Consider the following 22,060-nt stretch of genomic DNA (forward strand, 5'->3'; position numbering starts at 1 on the left):
TTTTTATCATATCTTTTGATCAAGAAATCGGAATAAGATGAATAAGATATCGTTGGAAAGCTCTTGAAATCTAATTTCTAACAAAATTAGAATCAGATTAAAATATATTGTAGAATAAAAGATATGGCCGAAATAGTGAGACGATGTCAGTTTTGGATAGAGTTTCGTATTTCTTTTATATCTTTTTTGTTATAGCTCGAAATTAATATTATAATATATCATTGGAAATATAATTTCAAGAGCTATCCAACCATATAAAATTAGATAAAAACAGTGAGACACGAAAATAATATCTGTCAATCTTTGAACATCTTTCAATTCGAATCGAATAACTAGAGGAGTTTTATTCTATTTCAAACTCTTTAATCTTATCTTTTCAAAAAGGATAATTAAGATCTTTTAGAAGCTCATAGAAGCTTCCAATTAATCCTAATTGGATTAGGAATGAGATTAAATCCTTTGGACCCTCCACATGATCATTGGGTCGTAGGTAAGGTGGGCTTAGGTTCGATTTAGACTCAGTTTAGTATTTTAACCATAACTTATTCGTTATAACTCGGATTTGGGCTTATAATATATCGTTGGAAAGCTCTTTTAAAGCCCCATACAAATATTAAATAATTATACCCATACTATGGACCAAAATAAACTGGTCTAAACGTTTTTATAAAAAGGACACGAAATGAATGATTTTAATGGACACGAAATGAATTATTTTGGGTTTAAAGGCACGAAAAGAGGAAAATAAGTTATGATTTGGGAAAATGGTCTATGAATTGGATTGGTTTATAAAATGTAATGAATGGAACATGGATTTAAGCACTCCAAAGATTAAATACTCAACCCGACCAATAATGGCGGTGAAAGGTTGTTCATCATCGGGTTTGGTTTTGGGGAGACATTTTTAGGTGTCTACAGTTTTCTTTCTATTTTTTAGTAGTACTTTGTATTAATATTTGTTATTATGATTGAATATTAAAAGTTAAATTTAAACTACTAATAGAAATCCGTGCATCGCACGGACTTAATTTACTATATATAATATTTAAGAATTTATATTCAATTGCCACATAGCTAATAAAATGACAAATAGTGATTGAGAATTCAAATTATTAAAAAAAAAAAATAAAAAAAAAGAAGAGAAATTTATCTTTTGATATTAGAGACTTCATCCAGATATTTGATCAATATGTAATGTAGAAACAATTAATATAATTTAAAAAATATGTTTATTTCCTATATATTTGTATAAATGCCTTTTGATAAACATTTTTTGTTTCTAGGTTATAAAATAGGGCTTACTCCTTTATTAACCCGCAATACAAGTTAATCCTATATTATAGGATGTAATTAAGAAAATAATCCTTGTTATGAGATCGTGTAATAAACCGTAAAAAATTCAATCGCCATGTAAGCAAATTAAAATTAACGAATGAAATTTAAAAATTTAACTAGTTTGTGGCCCGGGCGATGCCCCGGGTTTTTAATTTAAACTAGTGTTCGGCCCGGGCATTGCTCCGGGTGTTACTTTAAGGATTTTTATCATATTTATTATCAAAGAGCTTGAAATTAAGAATTTTATTGTCAGAAATTATAATACTCGTATTACAATAACAATAATACATAGTTTTGAATAATTTTTGCTTTTATTTCTAATATGTATTTATATATTTATGTGCATAGAGAGAACAACATAAGTTTATAGCTTGGATGGTAATAAGTTGGTCTTCATTCAATGAGGTCTTGTGTTCAAACCTTATTGTATGCATTTTTGGTTAACCATAACATGAAACAAATACATGCTAGAGGTACACGTGGCATATTGAATGATGATGTGGCATTATGTTGGTGCAAGAATAAGATACACGTGGCACATTGACATTTTTAGGAACGCTTTTTAATATATTAGGTTAGGTCCCGTGCCATGCACGGTTATTTTAATTACTCCATATTTTCTTTGTATAAATTAATTTACGCCTCTATGGCATACAAAATAAAAAGTTAATATATTTGTAGAATAAATTATATTCCATGATAATTACACTTCTGTAAAAAGATTATTTATTTCCTTATTAATCCGTAATAACATAAGAAAGGTAAATTATTGTTTGTTTATTTGGTTGACAAAAAAACTTTTCTTTTAAATAACTTCTTTAAATAAAATTTTCTAAATTAAAAAAAAAAAAAATACTAAGGACACACTAGGAGATGACACGTGTCATTGCTGGTGTGTCTTTTAGTATATAGTTATTGATTGATAAGTATAGATACAAAATGAAAAAAATTACCTTAAGTTTGAATAACACTTTGAAATTATTTCGTTAAGTTTAATATAAATTTTAAAAGTGGGGGAAAAAAATGGGAATAGAAAGAGAAATGCAATAGTATAATTGTAATTGTTACTCTATCTCATTGCTAAGCTAGTATTGAATCTAAAATATTAGCATCCAAGAAATCAAAAACCATTAGTATGTTTCTTAAAAATTAAATATATTTTATTGTGCAATTACTTAGAAGTTACTATATTTAATTATGGGAAAATTAAGTACAAAAGTTACACATGAATATGAAGAGTTTTAGAGTGACGACACAGGGTGACACAGATGTGGCGTCAAATCATATCGAGGGAGTTGTCAGTTGTGACACATGGCTTGGTTGAAGATTGAAATGAATAAGAAAAGAATAAAGGGTATTTTATTGCAATAATGAAAAGAAATGTTTGGAATGTCCCAATTATAGCTTTGCTACTTATTACTCATACACAATACTTTATTAAACTGCAACTATAAATAAAGAATAAAATAAATGCTTAAAACACTTAGAAAAAGTTAGTCTAAATAGTTTTGGATTATGCATCGAACGAGTTTCCTTCCTTATCTATTCCTTAATAATAAGGGACCCCTCACTTGGGAGCTTATTTTTTTTTATCTATTCCTTATCTATTCCTTAATAAAATACAATATTCTATAAATAAGCGATATGATATCATATGTCTAGATATCTTGCAGTATAATAGAGATTACATGACCGTATTAATGAGTATAAAACAAGTTTATGACTAATAACTTAATAAGCACTAACCTTTAAGTTATAATCTTACTACCTTATTACTCCGTGTTACCGAATATATTCAGATAAGACAAGTTCACATCTTAATAAAGAAAATTTAGGGCTAATAAGTTAGTACCATAAGATAGCTAGATGAAAATTTGACCAAAAGAACACTATCTTAATTAATGAGAGCCTTTAAGTTTAAGACTTGATAAATATGTTAATGCCTTATGTAATTATGTCACTGTATATTTGACCATCCTTCCAGATTCTAGTCACTAACATCACCAACATGTGACGTTCGTGTTCCACCATTTTATAACCCATAGAACATTATTACAAATAAAAGTTTTCAACTTTTTCAATAATTATACTTTTGTAAAAAGCATAATGTCATTTTCCAATCAATATTCACAAAAAAAGATGCAAAAGAAGAGATAATAGTGCATGTTCAATGGGAAAACATGGTAGTGGACCATTTTTATGGCTTCTTTATACGTGTACATCACCTTATAAAGACTAAACCACTTACTACTCAAATAACCAAAATAAAAAGCAATGAAATTGCATGAGTTTGTTGCATAAATTTCATCAATTAATTATAAATTTCATCAATTTTTTTTTTTATAGTTGTCCATCCACTTAGTAACGTATGATTGAAGGGTAGAAATTAGTCAAATTTATTTATTCTTGAAAAATAAAGTAAGATGCTCAAAGTTGAACCACTATTTTCCACATGAATAATACTTTGTTCACATTTCACATATATATAAATACCACACTAGGAAGCATTTTGTGTATAACCTTGATAAATCTCTTAGAAATGATTTCTATAGGAAAGTTACTCAAATTTTCAATTTGGCTTCTCTTTTTCTTCTTTTCTACTATTATATCAACTCCGGCGAGGCCATGGCTTGGTGGAGTCCGGCGAAAAATCCGGCAAAAACAATATATGGATAACACCTTTAGTACTAATAAAATTTCCATCAACAAAGATTTGGAAGTCTTGTATTATCCTCAAACACTAGATCACTTTAATTATCAGCCAGAAAGTTATGTGACATTTAAACAAAAGTATATGATGTATTCCAAACATTGGGGAGGAGCAAAGGGTAATTATCCTATATTTGTGTATTTTGGAGATGAAGAGCCAATGTTTGATGATGAAATTAATTGGTTAATTCTTCCAGATTATGCTGCAAAATTTAAGGCTCTTGTGGTAATTATTGAGGTAAGTATATGTTAACTAAGGGCTTGTTCATATTTACTTAATTTCAGTTTAGTTCAGCTCCAATCAGTTCAGTTCAGTTCAGTTCAGCTCCTAATTTCCTTCTCTCATAAAATATTCATTTCAGCTCAATGCAGTTAAGTTCAACTCCAATCAATTCAGTTCATTTCAGCTCCAATCAGTTCAATTCAGCTCAGTTCAGTAAATGTGAACAGGCCCTAAGTACATGAGTATTTGTTTAGGGAGAAGGCCAGGGGTCCAGCATTTCAAATGTTGATAAAATGTATGGAGTAGTATTTAATTAGAAAAAATCAATATATATGGCCATACTAAATGTTGTTGAAGAAAATATTTGTAGGGTCATGTTCTCTTCACCTTAAAATAAATATTCAATTAAAATAGTAAAAGTAAGCTCAATCTAGTAAAAAGCTCAACTTTTAATTAGTAAAAATCAATAACTTTACAGAACAAATATAATAGGGAATCTGTATAGATAATATCAATTCAGTTAATAATATAATTTCAGTTCAATAAAATTAATTTAAGTTTATCAAAAATAATTTTATAAAGTCGGTAAAAATCAATAAAGTTCGGTAAAAATAATTTTAATTCAACGAAAATAAGGTAAAGAGAACTAATAAGCCTTATTAGAGGAATAGAGTGAGGTATGTTTCATACTTTCATTATTAAACTTAGCTTATTGAAAATTCAACAAAAGCCTTGTTTTCTTTACCTTATTTGCTAAATTGAAATATTTTTTACTAAACCGAAAATATTTTTTTATTGAACTTAACTTATTTTTTATGAAATTAAATTACTTTTACTGTATAAATTTTGTAAGGTGAATAAGACAAGGCCTAAACCTACATACAATATATTTTTTTCGAGTAAGACATTGTGAGACCTTTATCATACATATTTCCGAGTATTAAATTTTTCTAGTACTGTATTGTATCTATCATCAATCAATACTACTGTATATACTAAAGTAATCACCAGGTTTATTCTAGAATTACACGTGTCACGTTTACATTAAAATAATTCCCGCCAAAAACTTATTATTATTATTTTTTATTATTATTTTCCTCTCACAAAATAAAAAGATAATTGATGAAAAAAATATACAGCCTAAATAATAGAACAATAACAACAAATTTAAATAAATAAAATATTAAAAATACACACAGTCTATAAACAAATACAAACTTATAATAATATATAAATATAACTTTTTTTCCTGCGAATATGCGAGCGTTGCTCGAGCAAAGAAGTAGTATTATACTATATGTATTATTTAACTAATGAATTGATATAATTTTATTATAATTGTTTTTTTTGGTGATGTGAAGCATCGATATTATGGATGGTCGAAGCCATTTGGAATGACAACGAAAGAAATCATTAAAAATACAACCGTTCGTGGGTATTTCAATTCAGCCCAAGCTCTTGCCGATTTTGCTGAAATTATTTTGTTTTTGAAGAAAAAACTAAATGCAACTTATTCCCCGGTTATTGTTGTCGGAGGTTCTTATGGAGGAAGTGAGTCCAACTTTTATTTATTTTTTAATTATTATTATAAACGCTTCTATATTTCAATTAAGGATCTTGCTAACAAGCACTTTAGGCGTTAGATAATTAAGTAATACACAAATGTACTCCATATTAAGTTTGAAACACATACTAAATTCACGCGTCGATTGAGGAAACCAATGTTTATGTTACTTAAAGAAAAAAAAAAGTTTTTGTCGTCTAATCTTATGAGTAAGATAAACTTTTAAATAAAACGGATGTTCAATAAATTACTGAACATCTGTTATAAAGTGACAATAAAATGTGCAAAAGTTACATTAAAACGCACAAAAGTTATCCTGACGTATATAAGAGTTATTTATGCTTCATTGATAAATTTGACAAAAGTGACACTAAGGCCCTGTTTGATTCACCTTAATTTTGCTGAACTGAAATTATTTTTACTGAACTGAACTTATTTTTACTGAACTGAACTTAATTTTACTGAACTGAAATTATTTTTACTGAACTTAAATTATTTTTACTGAACTGAAATTATTTTTACTGATTTTCTATTATAATTCTTCTTTAAGAAAACTGAATTTTACTGAACTGAACTTATTTTTACTGAACTGAAATTATTTTTACTGAACTGAAATTAATTTTACTGAACTGAACTTATTTTTACTGAACTGAAATTATTTTTACTTAATATTATTTTTTTAAGGTGAATCAAACAGGGCCTAAATTTGACAAAAGTGACACTAAATCTGACAAAAGAGTACCCGATGTACAATAAATTACTGAAAACCGGGTGTATACAAAAGTTTTCCTATGAGTAAAATCCATATTCAATGTCTTTTTTTAATTAAAATAAAATGGGCGTACTATTAATTTTTTAAATGGTAGGGAGGACCTTGACTAGACTTCAACCTTACAGTTTTTTGGTCTATTATTTGTGGGCTAGGCACTTGAGACGTGAGAATAGAGGGGAGGGTAAGGGAATCCCTACCCTCAAGTACTCTCACTTGGTAGAATTTGAACCTCAAACCTCTATAATCAGGTATATACGAAAATAATTTCATTTCATCATAAGGTCAACCATAAGTCTCTTTCTTTTCATTTTCAGTGCTTGCTTCATGGTTTCGACTCAAGTATCCCCATATTGCTCTTGGTGCTCTAGCAGCCTCAGCTCCTGTGCTATATTTCGATAACATGATTGAGCAAAATCACGGTTACTACTACGTCGTAACCAAAGATTTCAAGGTAATTAAGAGCATATTGAGAATATATAGTAATTAATGATGTTCACATTTCATTCCTAAATAAATTAAATTTAAGGATGGTTTCATAATTTATATAGTTTAATTAATCATTCAGGAAGCTAGTGAGAGTTGCTATAACACCATCAAATCATCATGGGATGAAATCGACAAAATTGGATCAACGCCAAAGGGTCTCTCCTACCTTAGTAAAAAGTTCAATTCTTGTAGGTAAGTAGTATTCCCTCGATTAACCAACATGCGAGGTATAAATTAAAAAAAGAATAGTTAACTACTATGGAATATTAGTTTGTTTTATAATTATTATCACAAATTTTGTCAAATTTTTTTCGTGTTTTAGAATACGGTTAACTAACATGTTAACTAATAAATACGAGTATTTCTTAGTTGTTGGTTATTATTGTATGTCACATAGAACTCGAGAGTTAGTTAGTTACCCCATCTTTCAATAAAGCAACTTGAGTACGTCATTCAAAAGATTGTTCTTTATATTGTATCAATATTTTTAAAATTTTATAATTAACCAAGATTTTAGTTAAGTGATTAGATAATATGAAATTGATGTACAATCCAAAAGATCGACATTCAAAGATTTGATCTTAAATTTGAGTATTTTGTAGTTGATGCCCTTGTACCAATTGTATGTCAATTGGTATTAAAATCTTACATGTATAAAACTCGAGGGTTAGTTACCTCATCTCGCAAAGCAACTTGAGTACGTCACAAAAAAGATTGTTCTTTGTGGGGTGCTAAGATATTTCAAATTTGTAAATAACCCGCATGCCTTATTATCATGATTAAAATTTTAGTTAAGTGATTAGATAATATGAAACGGATACTCGATCCAAAAGATGGACATTTAGAGATTTGATATTTATGGGGTGCATAATGCAGCCAATTACAGGAAACAAGGACGTTAAAGGACTTCTTGGAGAACATATACGATGAAGTAGCACAATATAGTAACACGGACAATAATCCATCAATAATCTGCAACGCAATTGATCAAGGAAAGAAGGGAACTGACATACTAAGCCGTATTTATGCAGGAGTTCAAGCCTATTTTAATGGAACTCATCACAATTGTGTTAATACTAGTTACTTTGATGATTATTCAGTTGAAACTAATCTTGGTTATGACTGGCAGGTACGTAATTGATTTATAATGTTGTTATTAATTACGAGTATTTTTTTTATATAGTAATTTAATTGACTTAGAAATTGTTTAGTCAAGTGCATATTTTGCCTGTTTGTTATCGTTTATTGTCTCCTGTTTCTAATCTTCTTTTATTAAAAAAAATAAAAATAAAGGGTTATGTTATATGTAGATTATGAATATATATTTAATGTCTTTCCTAATTCGATATTAATTCAAGAATGCATGACAAAATCACGCGTAAATCGGTGTAATTAATGTTAAACTTCATTTGTTGTTGCCTTCTTTAATTTTAATTTTTTAACTCTTAAGAATAACGTGAGGATATTTATACTCCTAAAAAATACTCCACTCTTTACTTATTTTTCCTTATTATTTTGCCAACAAATGAAAGAGCTCCTTGAAAATGGCTAGATGTGGTGCGCGCATCGCGTGGTGTTAGCCAACCTAGTTATTACAATTAAAATTTAATGATCCATTTTATATCTCAACCTAGTTAAAATTGTATATTTAGGCCTTGTTCACTTCACTTAAATTTTGAATTGAAATTATTTTTAATATGGAATTATTATCTTTTTCTGAAGTTATGTTATTTTAACTGTACTGAAATTGTTTTCAAAAAAAAAAAAAAAACTGTACCGAAATTAATTTTGCTGAACTGAAATCGTTTTTACTAATTTTCTATTATATTTCTTCTTTAAAGTTACTGATTTTTATTGAACTGAAATTAATTTTGGTGAGCATAATTTAATTTTGCTGAACTGAAATTATTTTTTTTTTATTGATTTTCTATTATATCTCTTCTTTAAAGTTACTGATTTTTCTTGAATTTACTGATTTTTCTTGAATTAAAAGGTAGTGAACCGGGTCTGAATATTACACTCCCTCCGTCCCTTTTTTATAGTCCCTTATGGGCAAATTTTAGTCCAAAATGTTCACCCCATTTGCTTTTTTCAACAACCATTAATATTAATTTTTTACCAAAATTCCCTCCAATTTGCAACAAAATTTGTGCAAATTTAAATTTCCTATGTAAATTTTGTTTTCCCATGTATTTTTATTATTTTCTCTCTCTATTTTTTTTTGCATACCCAATGACAATTCACTTTTTCAATGTATTTTTACTATTCTTATTTGTGTTTATTAATTCCCGTGAAAATTGCCCAAAAGGGACTATCAAAAGGGGACGGAGAGAGTACATTTTTTTTACGGGATGTTATTACGGATTACAATTTATTTGTATTGTTTATATTACAATTATTCATGAAAATAATTATAACCTTTTTACAATTAAATGTGTATATTGTGTATGTTGCAGACATGTACTGAGATGGTGATGCCGGTTGTTCGAGGTACTAGCAAAATGTCTATGTTTCCACCTCAAAAATTCAAAATACAAGAATTTATCCAAAAATGCAAGAAGAAATACAATGTTGTTCCTCGCCCTCATTGGATTACAACTAACTACGGTGGACATGTATGTCAAATTTCAATATTTCTAAAAACATTATACAATCTTTTATTATTTTTTTATTTATTTATTATTTTACGAAGTTTTTTTACATGTTACCAGGATATGAAATTAGTCTTGAAAAGATTCGGCAGTAACATTATTTTCTCGAATGGACTCAAAGATCCTTATAGTAGTGCCGGGTAATTTTCTTACCAATCAAGTTATTAACCACATCTACATTAGTTACTCCGTACTTATTGGGACCCGTTCGTTTTTGTTCATCCTATTAAACATAATTTTAAGTAAAGTAAGAACAAAAAAGAACAGAGAGAATAAAATTCAATTTGTTTCAATGCATTAGAGTAACTCGAGTGGTATAATATAAACTATTAAGTAATCCATATTATTGTTTGTTGTCTATAGACCTACAATCCCTTGTAGCTTGCATGTATTTCACTTGTAGTATTGAACGATAACTCGCTATCTTATTTTTATAGGGTGCTGCACAATTTGTCCGATAGCATCGTTGCCATTTATACAACAAAAGGTTATTAATTATTTTAGTAATAATAAATCGTTCACTCTTTAATTTACTAATTAAATGTTTGTTATATTTTTTAATTATGGAATATTATGTTGTTACATAACAGGATCTCATTGCTTGGACATATTTTCTGCAAAAAAAGATGATCCTGAATGGTTGATTGACCAACGAAAAAGAGAAGTTGAGATCATTAGTGGATGGATCAAATTATACCATAGTGACCTCTACAAATACATAAAATAGTATTTGTTCCCAACCTCAAAATTAATATATACTTCGTACTTCGTATAATATGACATATATGTGTAGTTACTACTTACTAGTTAGTGACTCGAAGTAAAATTGCAATCATATAATTTTAATTTTATATAAATGACTTGTATGTACAATTACGTCGTCATATTATATACTAAGAAGTAAGAATGCAAGCCATAGCTTCAGAATGCATATCCGAAACAAGATGACCAAAATTTACTCAAAACCCGAGAGGACAAATTGGGTAAATCTCGAGTGGGGGAATTATTTGGAGAGGATCACAAATAATCGATGTTAGCAATTGGTGCTACTTCATTTTAGAATCAATAATAGCTTGAATTGAGTATATTGTCACAAACTCAATTCTAAACACCGGGTTATTACTTATCAACCCTAATCCTCATAATGTGCAAAAGATATAAGCACATATTAGACTATTAACTTCGTCCTAGCTTATAAAAAGTCGGATATCCCGGTCCTTAAATGAAAGGTTCTCGTTGAATTCTGAATGGATGTCTAGACTTCCACACCTCCAAGTATATCTTGCAAATTTACAAAATCTGAACAAATGTTGTGTATCCTCAAGTAGGATAGATTAAAGCAATTTCCAAACGAACAATGTTCATTTGCCGGATGAGTACCTTTAAAACTACTCCCTTCGATTTTTTTAAATGCACCATTTGTATTTACACAGAGTTTTAGAAGAGTTTTTTTTTTTTTTTTTTTGAAAACACAGAGTTTTAGAAGAGTTAATTCAATCGGGTTATTTTGCTTTATTTTATTTCAAGTCTATTTATTTTACTATGTTACCCTTTTAACACTAGAATAATTACACATTTTTACTGTTTTTCTTACACTTACCCATGTTTTTACATTATCTCTTACCTCATTCATCTTCATGTTACACTAAGGGCTTATTACCTTCAACTTAATTTCAATTCAATTCAGTTCCGTTCCTAATTTCCTTCTCTCATAAACAATTCATTTCAGCTCTTTGCAGTTCAGTTCAATTCGGCTCCGATCAGTTCAGTTCAGTTCAGCTCCAATTAGTTCAGTTCAGCTCAGTAAATCACAACAAGCCCTAACTCCTAATCAATATTTTCTTAAATTGTGTAATATAAAAAGGACAGAGTGAGTAATATATGCAAGCAACAAAATACATGAATGAAAACGGAGAAGCGTTTAGCTTCTAAATGATTTTACAACTTGGTAATACATACACTATCTGAGAAGTCTGTTATCAGGGGAGAATGATTTTACAGACGATGACATTAAATACATTGGAAAAAGGGTAACATCTACAAATGGCACGAAAAAAAAAAAAAAAAAAAAAAAAAAAAAAAAAAAAAAAGATTATCATCTTATGCACACATCAAACAATGAACAAGACTGTTAGAGCTCTGAGAGAATGGCGGGAATATAGTGAGATAGCTCAGCCGTAAGCGATTGAAATCCATTTACAAGCTGAGTGTGGAACTCCTGGTCTTCCTCTCCAATCAACCTGAAGTGTACTCTAATTGCCCTCTTACAAACAGCCATAAATTCAAGAAGTGCGGCAATGAGTTGCTGCAGTTCCTGCGAACGAAGCCTAGTTGCAGGCTCACCTGATAGAAAAGCAGTACAGACACTCAACACCCCACTATTTACCTGCAAGGAGCAATTTTCAATATCAGGATTCATCAAATTACCACATATTACACACATTTAAAACAAAAAGGTGTCACTCAGACTCAGAAACTCATGTGAAACATGATATTTCTATGTTACTCAAACATTGCTATTTGTATCGGATACAGGTATACACCCAACTGTCAGATGTGTTTAGCCCATAACGATGTGCCCACACCCAAGTCGAAGTGTCAAAGATTTCACATGATCTCAAGGATACATGTATACACCCAACTGTCAGATGTGTTTTTTGTTTCAAGAAAGTCCATGAGTTTAGCCCATAATGACGTGCCCACACCCAAGTCGAAGTGTCAAAGATTTCACATGAGCTCTAGATGAAATGAAGAATCTGAGTAATACAGCAGGCAACGTGTTTTTATGAACTTGTACATAATTTTGGTCTGAGTAATGAATTCGTAACGGTTACTTCAGGTAATAAAAAATATCATAGTCCAAGTTACATAGGTTTTGGGGATTGTCTCAATTCGTTCATCTATTTGTTGAGATCTTCCCAGTCTATATAAGGTTATTATAATGCTCTATAAAGATTAGCAATAAAATACCTGCTAATATGGATTTGAAAGGTGTTTCTTCAGTCAATTATAAGCCACATAAGATAAATGATAGAATTTAACACACGGAGGGAATCGGAAGAATCCCCATACATGGCCTCAACCTTCATTCTCTCCATTGAAACAAGACTCACATTAGACCTTCAAAGACTAATGACTACTTGTGAGAAAAGAGAAATATGATGCATCATGAAGAACATCTGCATACAAGCTTTTCAAAAGCTTGAGGCAACTACTTCACTGTAAGATCTAAACTATTGAAGCATTAACGAACCGGAACACTTACTATCACATACATGTTGCAACTAGGTCACAGACAGAAAGATTAGGGCATCAGACAAAACTACACAAGTAATCATATGACGAGCTAAAATAGGCAAAGATTTCATGGTACTCACTTGAACTGCCACACTGCCTTGCAATATTCTCTGCAGGCTCTGTAAGCGCGGTAACTGGTCCCCTTCAGAGCTTCGAGGTTCTTCAAGTTCATTTCGAAGTGCAGCTGTCCGAGTTTCAATCATTCCAATCGCATTTTCCACCGGAGAGAACTCCATAGACTCAGATTTTATCACCAAAAGCCTGTTAACAAGAGCAGGAAAAGAGCCTTCTGTTTGAAGAACTGTACGCCGTTTCCACTGATCCTCTAATCCAGCTTGAGTCTTCCCATTTTTAGTAAAGGGGGTATCAAATAAAAATCGATCAAAAACACGAGCACGTACACTTCCAGTGGAAAGGGAAAATATTCTCTCTCTCCTACTACCTAAGTCTTCATCTTCCATAACAGGATCAACAGCAGTAATCTGCAAGTAACAGACACCAGGTTGCAACTCCTCCGCCTTCACTTGCCTAGAATCTTGAATAATATGAAGTCTGTGATTACCATCCATCCTGGATTCATATGTATGGCTAAGCTTTTCCATGATGTCTCCAAGCCGTACATCACGGGGCTCCCTATATACATATTCTTTTTGATCCAGCTTTCCAAATTTCTCACCATAAAAGCCTACCCTATAATATGTAGCATCGGCAAAGGGAATTGGGCTTGCTTCTTGTTCAAGGATAGATTCATAAATACTGGTTAGCATTGTGTGACATTTGGCTAGCTGTCCATATGCCCTTCTGCTTTTGTACACTGGAATTACCAATTCTAGAATGCTAGCACAAAAGTGATAGAGCTCAGCTTGAGAAAAAAGTTTGTTAGCAAGCTGCAAATATTTCACAGCTGAATCAACAGTAAGCTTTGAAGCACCATATCCCTCCACCTCCGCAGCAGCTGTCTCAGAACTTATCTCATTGTTGACCATAGGACATATTTTGCGGAGAGCAGCAACATGCTCTTTGCTCCATACGCCGTCATTTCTACTAACTAGAGCCTGCAAAAGATGTGGCATTATCACTTGTATAAGCAACATTAACCCAATCAATGTTACTAACATTCTAATAGGCCAAAAATTTGGTTCTTGGACTACATTTCTTTCACATATGAATCCCAACCTGGCAAACTGTTTGTTGCAAAATGATCTAAATGTACTTCCTTCGTTTCTAGCATTTCGTTAAAAATGAAAATATCATAACAGTTGCACCATTTCCTTATTAATTATGGCTTTTACATAAAATGACCTATTACACCTATATGCCCCAAAGTCGTAATCTTCTTTGCTTGCAATACCCTTCATATGCCCCAACTTATTATCCTAACCTATTGTGCCAAAAAGAAATGGTGCAACTAAATTAGGAATATACAAATACAAGTGTTTGACAGGCTTCATATGCAAGAAGTTCACATGTGCAATGTCCCCGAGCCCAGTGGAAAGCCACAAATGTCTGTGTAACATACATTAAACTTGCAGAAACCTGAAATATGCATGGACTGGATTGGATTGTGAAATGACTTTATAAGATATGGTGTTGATACATATGTGCTACATAAATTACATACATAAAATATCACAACATGCACGATTCTGTTGAAGTAAAAGATAAATATGCATACAAGAATGCTCAAGTTGCCATATCATCAGGGATTTGTATAGGAAGAAGATTAGACACTAAAATCATTATTGTAAATGAAAAATGTAATTATCAAAGGGATATGTATTAGGAAAAAGGTTAAACACTAAAAACATCATAGTAAATGAAGCATGTAATTATCAATTTTGACAGAGGCTTTTTAAATCAAAGTAAGATGTGTACCTGCATAACAACACCTGCAACAGCAACTGCACACTCTGCTGCTTCCGCCCAGGACTGCATTTCCTGATGCGCATCACATAGATGCAGTAGCCACATTATGTGAAGATCTGGAACTGGAGCAAATGCTACAGCAAGTTTGTAAAAGCTTTCCGCAGCAGCATATCTGTCAATGTTCATCACAGGGCCCTGCCAAGCCAAAGGCAGAAAGTACATCAATTTCGGCTGTCAGTTTGTTTACCACAATATATGCCTAGGATGCTTGGACTCAGGTCAAGAGTGAGACTTGCGTATTGATCCAGGCTGGTACAAGTGTCAGACTTGGGTATGGATCCGGATTTGGAAAATTCAAAACTCAAGGACCCAGGGACACAATAAGTCCAAAAAAAAAAAAAATTAAGACTTAACAAATTATCTACGATAATAAAAATATAAAATTAAAATTAAATAAATAAGATACATAGTACTGAGTAGTTGCACATAAACTCAATTTCTTAAATTTTAATTTCACTGCTTGTATAGCACTGGAAGTTAAGTGAAATAAAAAGGAGTTCCAATGCCCACAGTACCCACACAAGTAATAATTCAGTAGTCAAAACTGACATTTCTCATAAGAAATAAAATAAAATAGACTGACGTGACCATAAACATATATTGTTCAGAATTTTGAAAAAAGTTAAATGAGTGAGAGAAGTAAAGAGGAAGTCAAATGAATTATTGAAGAAGACAAGCATCCCGTTGCCAGGAAAGAATACCAGTAGGGTGTGTCCTGTTGACACCGGTACAGGAGGGATAGTGGGCTGAGTCCAAGCATCACAGATATAAGCAGTTGTCAGAGTAAATCTTACCAGAAGTGCGTGTTCCAAGCTCGCGTCAAGAGCAAGAATTAGATTGTCAGAGAGATATTTAACTTCTGACCAAGACCACCTATTTTCAGTAGACTTTTCTGGAATAGCTATCAATGCAGACTCAGGAAGACCACAATCCCTCAGCAAACTGGAGCTTTTCACTTCATCTGCCATTTCCTCCAAAGATTTACGAAGCCGCTGCTCTTCACCACTCTCTTCAAGACTTCCATCAGGCTTCATCAGAGTAGTTTGTACATCTGACATCAGCTCTGACAATGTTATGGTCAGCATGACTCTAAGCCTTGTAGTTTGCATGAAGTGACAGAAAGAGCTCTGCAAAAAGGAATGTATTACTTGTTTTTGAAGAGGGAAAAACCTTTAGAATAAAAGAAACAGAAAAAGAAGCAGCACTTGATACATGTAATGGTCATCAGCAATCAGAAACATACCCTTACAAGAATCTGAAGCCCAACAACTGCCCGTTTTCTAATGTTTTCGTTTCTATAGACAGCAAGACGAAGAAGATGGAAAGCAATTTGTTTAAGAAAACGATCATTCTCACGTGACATTAATGTCGATCCATGGGAACTTAATATACTGTTAAACACAAGCAGAAGAGCTTTCCAGAATTCAAGTGGCTGATTCCTTGAGAAGAAACTCGTGAATATGGATGTAATGCAATCAAGTTTCCCGTAATCTGTTGCAATTCCATGTGTTGCAGCTGTTTTAGAAAATTTCTCAATAATTTCTAGGACTTGAAGACTAACAGCAGCACACAAATTCTCCTCCCAAAGTTCCTGAAGAGAAACAACATTATTACCCATATAAAACCATTCCCAGACAACACAAGAGAGACCAAAATGCAGGACAGATCCCAGGTAAAGGGATTGAGTCATCTGGTAAGATCTATTAAATATGAAACAATCTTGCCATGGAAAATTTCTACCAATGCAAGAGTACCCACCAGCTTCTGTCTCAATAATGGATGCAATGATTCCCTTAGTGCTTGGGCAGAAGTTCCTATTCTGGAAGACTGTGCTTGAGCTAGAGCTTCTCTCAAGGAATAGGGTTGGCTTGGAGAACTTAACTGAGAGTTTACTTTCTGCCACAAATAATTCTCTGGTGTTCTATGAGGCTGCATTGATTTAGCCAACACCCAAAAGAAAGGAGAAAGATCATAAAGTTGTTCAAGAAAACCAAGAAAAACAAGAAACATTGGAATATCAAACTAAAAATATATGCTGGGCCCAAGTGAATATTATATGCAAACTGAAAACACGACGAAAAAGTAAAATTCTACAAAATCACATCCAAAAAGTATTGAACTTTACCTCTTGCCGTGATGCCTCAGACAGATAGTTGTTGATGGCTGGAGACAACCTGTCTGAATACTTAGGGGATGCAGTTCCATCCCCCACGATACTACGAGAACTGTTACCAATTATCATACCATCAGCTGGTTTTTTATGCTGCAAAAACCCCATTAGACCTCATGTTGGAGGATAAGAATAGCCACTTCCAGTAAAATAAAAATTAATTTGCCAAAATCAGTAAAACACAACATACAATTGATATACACAACATACAATTGATATACAATGCATGTCATAAAGGAGTCAAAAATAACCTCAAAAAGGATTAAGCTTTCCTCTATAACTTTGAAAAATAATCTGGTTCTTGCAATACTTTGCTGCCAGGCTTTGATCAATGATCCATCGTCCAAATTGCGTACAATTTGCAAAACAACAATCAAGATTTCACGCTTTTCAGCAGCACCGAGGTTGTAAAAAACAGGCATTTCATCAAGTATCTGCAAATTAATCTGATAGTTAGCATTGCAGAATATCTAGTGTATCAGATTTATCAAACGTTATTAGAAGGGTAATAGACTGATGTATTATTTACAAACATCAATACCAATATCTTTCACCAGTTTGCTCTGAGGCTTTAAGAGAATCTGATTTAGCCGTCACAAAATTTTCTTGACTAGGGTAATTTTCTCCTCAACTTATTCGCACATATTAACAAAAGAAATAAATTGCTACTGAAGGTCAATGTGCAACAAAAATAAAAATCTAAGAATTGTAGATAAGTCAAGTACCAGGCAAAGAAGTTCAGTTAAGGGCTATAATAAGTTCTTATCAGCAAAGGAAACACACCTAAAGATTAAAGAAATCAAGACATTTCAGACTTTTTTGAGAACATCCAAGTCAATGCTGAAAAATTGAGAGGGAAAAGGAAATTTTTCCCACTGCTTCATACTGAAAAGTAGTGAATACAGTTCAAGACTGTATCAAAAGAGCGCAAGTTATGTACCTGGCTTATCAGCGGGAAATAAAGCTGTGCGATGTATAATTTATCTTCAGGCTTCTGGTAACGAGAATCAAATTCATGTTTGCACATGAGAACCACTAAGATTCTAGCTCCCTACATATAAAATTATTAATTAGATGTTTAAAGTATACAAATAACAAGTCCAACCAGGAGAAAATATATGTGAGCAAGCTATTCCATGCAAAGTAAACAAACAAGAAGCAACGACAACAGAAGTTTATCCGTCAACTTACTTTAGCCTTTAGTGACAAGTCATCATGATCTAAGGTGAGGAAAAGCTCTTGTATCAGCACAGACGCAAGATAGTTCCTGCGTATAAATCAAATTATCAAAACCAGATTAATAACAACACTCTACTATGAAGCACAAGGTTAACACTAAATAAAGACATAAAAGTCAATCAGTTGCTCACAGCAGTTTAATGCAACAAACAAAATTGAATGCTGGGCACAAGACACCTGTAAACCATTCTATGCTCTTACATTCAAGAAATGTTTCCAGGATGCAATGAAGGATAATAAAGCAAAAGATTATCATTAAACCCTAACCCCAAATAAAACTGAAAGTATGAATGATCACAACCACAGGTCACATTTGAAAGAGATGTAATAGGAAACACCCTAGAGAGGGGAAAGCTGTCAGTGTACCAAACTGAGAGCTAGCAGCATAAACAAAGGTAGTATAAAACTCTGTCAATTAGAAACCAAACTAACTGGAATATAGTGCTGGATTACACATACAAAGATCTACACTGGATTAATACTCAAACCTTTGGAAACCAAGACCAAAATTATATATTTTTTCTATATTCAAATCGGTCTCTGCATAACAGCTTTCAAGGACTAGCGTAAGCAGCATGAGTTCTTACTCATGCATTCTTTCCATTCCATCAAAATTTGTTTGTACTTCTAACTCTATGCCAAATGGAATCAGATTCCGAAACAAATCATAAATGCCATTTCCAACTAATAAGATATTCTTTCACTCCAAATCAAAGCAAGGACATTCCCTTCCTAAGAGTCACAGAATTATAACTAACATATCCTTCCAACTCTTTGGATGTAAAGATCTTAGATTTTATCCCTTGCAAGACATGTTGTCTATCATCTATATCAACGAAAAAGAAGATACAATTTATTGTTGCATGAGTGATAACTCTCTTTTGACTCAACGGTCAATCCCTGCTGTACCATCGTTCTTTTTTTATTATTATTTCGTTTAATTTAATTATTTTGTTCTCCTTTTTATCTTGAAGGTTTCTTATAAAAACTACAAGACAATATACGGGACAGGAATATGAAAAGAAAATTATCATACCGCCAAATAGAGAGCAATATAGAGTACATGTATCATTGACTATTGGACTGTACACCCGTGAGCAGCAAGTTTCTAAAACATCTACATAATATGTTGTAGGTACAAGGAATTAAAAAAAAATTGAAAAGTATAATAAAAAATAATTAAATGAAGAAAAAAAAATTGACTATCAACAACCAATACATTAGACTTCGATCCGAAATATGAGATTTGAAGACTGAAATAACAAGTTACAACAAGAAAGCTGAGCTGAGCAGGAAAGATGATCAGGATTACCTATCAGATGGGTCTCTTCCTGGCATTTCGACAAAAAGATCATGATCACATATGATCTGTAAATAGGTAAGCTTACAGTCATGAAGAACAGGTTGACATAACCCAGAAAACTTGTCCAAATACAAAGATACCTGAAATGAAAAAAGGCAAATTGAGTAATCTATGTTGCAAGATTCACAATAGAAATTCAAATTCTCCAATATTAACGTCAAACAGTTTGTCATCAGAACTAAATGAGATAAGTTAGTATCCATAAAGATAAAACATGTATGCGTGTCACTGCCTAAAGATAAAAAGACGGTATCTACAATAACCCTCTGTTCTTCTTAGGATTTTCACCACTTAGAGACAGATCAAATAACCAATATATATAGATACACTATACACATCATAATTTATAAACATCTTGTTCTGTCCAAATTAAATCATATGGATAATAGAATATGAAAGTTTTGTGAAGGGAAGTCTACAATGACGCCTGACTTCCATACAAGTTAGGACCTTCTTTAAAAGTATAGGAAAAGTGTTAATGCTCAAGTTGGATTATTTAAAATCTCCTATCAGCTGTTAAACTTGATTTTTAACTATTATAAAGATTTACATGCTAAAAGTTAAAAACTGTAATTGATTAGCAGATACTAGGTAGAAGGAATAATGTTTTTAAGAGGCATCCTGGTATAACCATCAAGATGATAAACCAAAAGTAACATAAAGAAATTTTACTAGATTAAGTTAGATTGAACAAAGTAGGCAATAGAGAGACTTCACTTTTAAGTAAAACGTTATGCGTAAAAAGGTTTCTAGAGCTAAGAGTTCTTCAGATAGAGATGCTAGCTCTAAGCACTATTTATATGTTAAAATTAACGAACAATTTTGGTGATTTAAGGACCCAATAAACTTAACATGGTGTGTCTCTAAATCTTCTTGTAAATTCAATATAGGATTACGTGAGCTACCTGAATTCAACTATTAAATAAGGTTTACTAATGTAATGATGGTTTTGTCTAGGAGGTGATGAAGTTGTTGCCTCCTTATATTTTATGCCCCATGACTCTAGCAAGATTATCCTTAAAAGATATGCAGCATGATTGGTGATTGGGAATTTTCCACTTAGGAGACTTAAGGTTTGACAAAATTCCACTTTGGTACCCTATAGTTTCAATAAATCTACTTGATAATTCCATATTGATGTCTTAGTTTTATACCTTTTTCATTTTGGTGCCCTGAAATATATATTTATGCTCATTTTTGTACTGTCCTATTTCCTTTTTGCACAATTCCAATATTGTAACTAAAATATCTCAAGTTTCGTACTATAAACATAAAATCAAAACGAATCTAACAAGACCCCACATGACTTCTTCTTTAATCTGATTTCATTACAACGAAAATAATCTTACAATCTAAGTAATAAAAAAAAATTACAAATTTTAAAATAAAAAATCAATAAAAAAAATAAAATAAAATAAAACTTTTTCTTTTCAACATTGATGCCTTAAAACTTATACTTTTAACTTTGACAACCATATTGTATAAAAAATAAAGAAAAACTGTTCCTCTAGCCTCTCCATTTACATTTTTTTTTTAAAAATGTACTTCATATTTATTTTATTCTTTGACTATTCTTTATTAATCAAAATTCACATGGCCTTTTATTTCATTTATAAGTAAATAAAATCCCATTTTATACATTGATCAAGACGTGGCCCACAAGATTAAGTCAGGGTGGCTTAAATGGAGATAGCCACGGGAGTGTTATGCGACCGCAGCATTCCCTTACACTTGAAGGGAAAATTCTACAGGATTGCCATAAGACCAGCGTTGCTCTATGGTACAGAATGTTGGGCTTCTAAGAAAGAGCATATTAAAAAGATGGAGGTTACGGAAATGCGCATGTTAAGGTGGATGTATGGAAACACTTTAAGAGATAGAATCAGAAATGAGGTTATCGGCAAGAAAGTAGGTGTGGCAGGCATTGCTGATAAATTAAGGGAAAATCGTTTGCGTTGGTTTGGACATGTAAGACGGAGACCCGAGGGTGCACCGTACGAAGAGTGGAAGAGTGGGACCATGGAGGGATTAAACGAGGGAGAGGGAGACCAAAAATGACTTGGTTGGAAGGAGTAAGGAAGGATATGAAGTGCATGGATTTACGTGAGGATGAAGTTTGGATCGTAAGGGATGGAGGAGAAAGATTTATGTTGATGACTACACGGAATAATCTAATTTGGTTCATGTTAGCCGACCCCACTTTTGGGATTAAGCCTTTGATTGATTGATTGAATTAATTTATTCAAATTTTGAAAAGAAATAATATTACTAAATCCTCAAAACAAAGTCACTTTTTATTTTGCTCATGGCTATTACATCAAGCGA

At 32.0% G+C, this 22,060-nt stretch overlaps 2 protein-coding genes across 3 annotated transcripts in view; one reads left to right on the forward strand and one right to left on the reverse strand.

Moving 5' to 3' along the window:
- Positions 1-3,671: 3,671 nt before the first annotated feature.
- LOC145614660 (uncharacterized) lies at positions 3,672-11,034 on the forward strand. Of its 2 annotated transcripts, XM_081669730.1 has the most exons (10): positions 3,673-4,163; positions 4,242-4,282; positions 5,629-5,818; positions 6,918-7,054; positions 7,169-7,281; positions 7,966-8,218; positions 9,546-9,704; positions 9,801-9,880; positions 10,178-10,227; positions 10,331-11,034. In XM_081669730.1, exons 1-10 carry the CDS (start codon positions 3,788-3,790, stop codon positions 10,465-10,467), a joined length of 1,536 nt encoding a protein of 511 aa, XP_081525856.1. In that variant the 5' UTR covers positions 3,673-3,787; the 3' UTR covers positions 10,468-11,034. The 2 variants fall into 2 exon arrangements, with proteins under 2 accessions (XP_081525855.1, XP_081525856.1); XM_081669729.1 differs by having other exon boundaries at positions 3,672-4,282.
- A 586-nt stretch (positions 11,035-11,620) lies between these two features.
- Positions 11,621-22,060, reverse strand: part of LOC145614659 (guanine nucleotide exchange factor SPIKE 1-like) — a 32,303-nt gene continuing 21,863 nt past the window's right edge. The window contains exons 20-30 of the mRNA XM_081669728.1: positions 19,685-19,815; positions 18,325-18,400; positions 18,074-18,184; positions 17,385-17,567; positions 17,089-17,226; positions 16,722-16,892; positions 16,207-16,554; positions 15,758-16,090; positions 14,913-15,098; positions 13,118-14,092; positions 11,621-12,126 (exon numbers count right to left, since the gene is read on the reverse strand). Coding sequence (XP_081525854.1) covers positions 11,872-12,126; positions 13,118-14,092; positions 14,913-15,098; positions 15,758-16,090; positions 16,207-16,554; positions 16,722-16,892; positions 17,089-17,226; positions 17,385-17,567; positions 18,074-18,184; positions 18,325-18,400; positions 19,685-19,815 — 2,907 coding nt within the window. The 3' untranslated portion in view covers positions 11,621-11,871. The remainder of the gene's footprint in view (positions 12,127-13,117; positions 14,093-14,912; positions 15,099-15,757; positions 16,091-16,206; positions 16,555-16,721; positions 16,893-17,088; positions 17,227-17,384; positions 17,568-18,073; positions 18,185-18,324; positions 18,401-19,684; positions 19,816-22,060) is intronic.

This window comes from Chenopodium album, chromosome 25 (assembly GCF_948465745.1).
Source record: "Chenopodium album chromosome 25, dcCheAlbu1.1, whole genome shotgun sequence".
In the NCBI taxonomy this organism is placed as follows: Eukaryota; Viridiplantae; Streptophyta; class Magnoliopsida; order Caryophyllales; family Amaranthaceae; genus Chenopodium; species Chenopodium album.

Bases quoted from the DNA above. Each gene is read 5' to 3' on its own strand.
- LOC145614660 (XM_081669729.1), top strand. From the start codon at position 3,788: ATGAATAATACTTTGTTCACATTTCACATATATATAAATACCACACTA. The intron at 4,283-5,628 runs GTAAGTATATGT...GGTGATGTGAAG, and splicing joins CTCTTGTGGTAATTATTGAG to CATCGATATTATGGATGGTC. The intron at 8,219-9,545 runs GTACGTAATTGA...TGTATGTTGCAG, and splicing joins ATCTTGGTTATGACTGGCAG to ACATGTACTGAGATGGTGAT.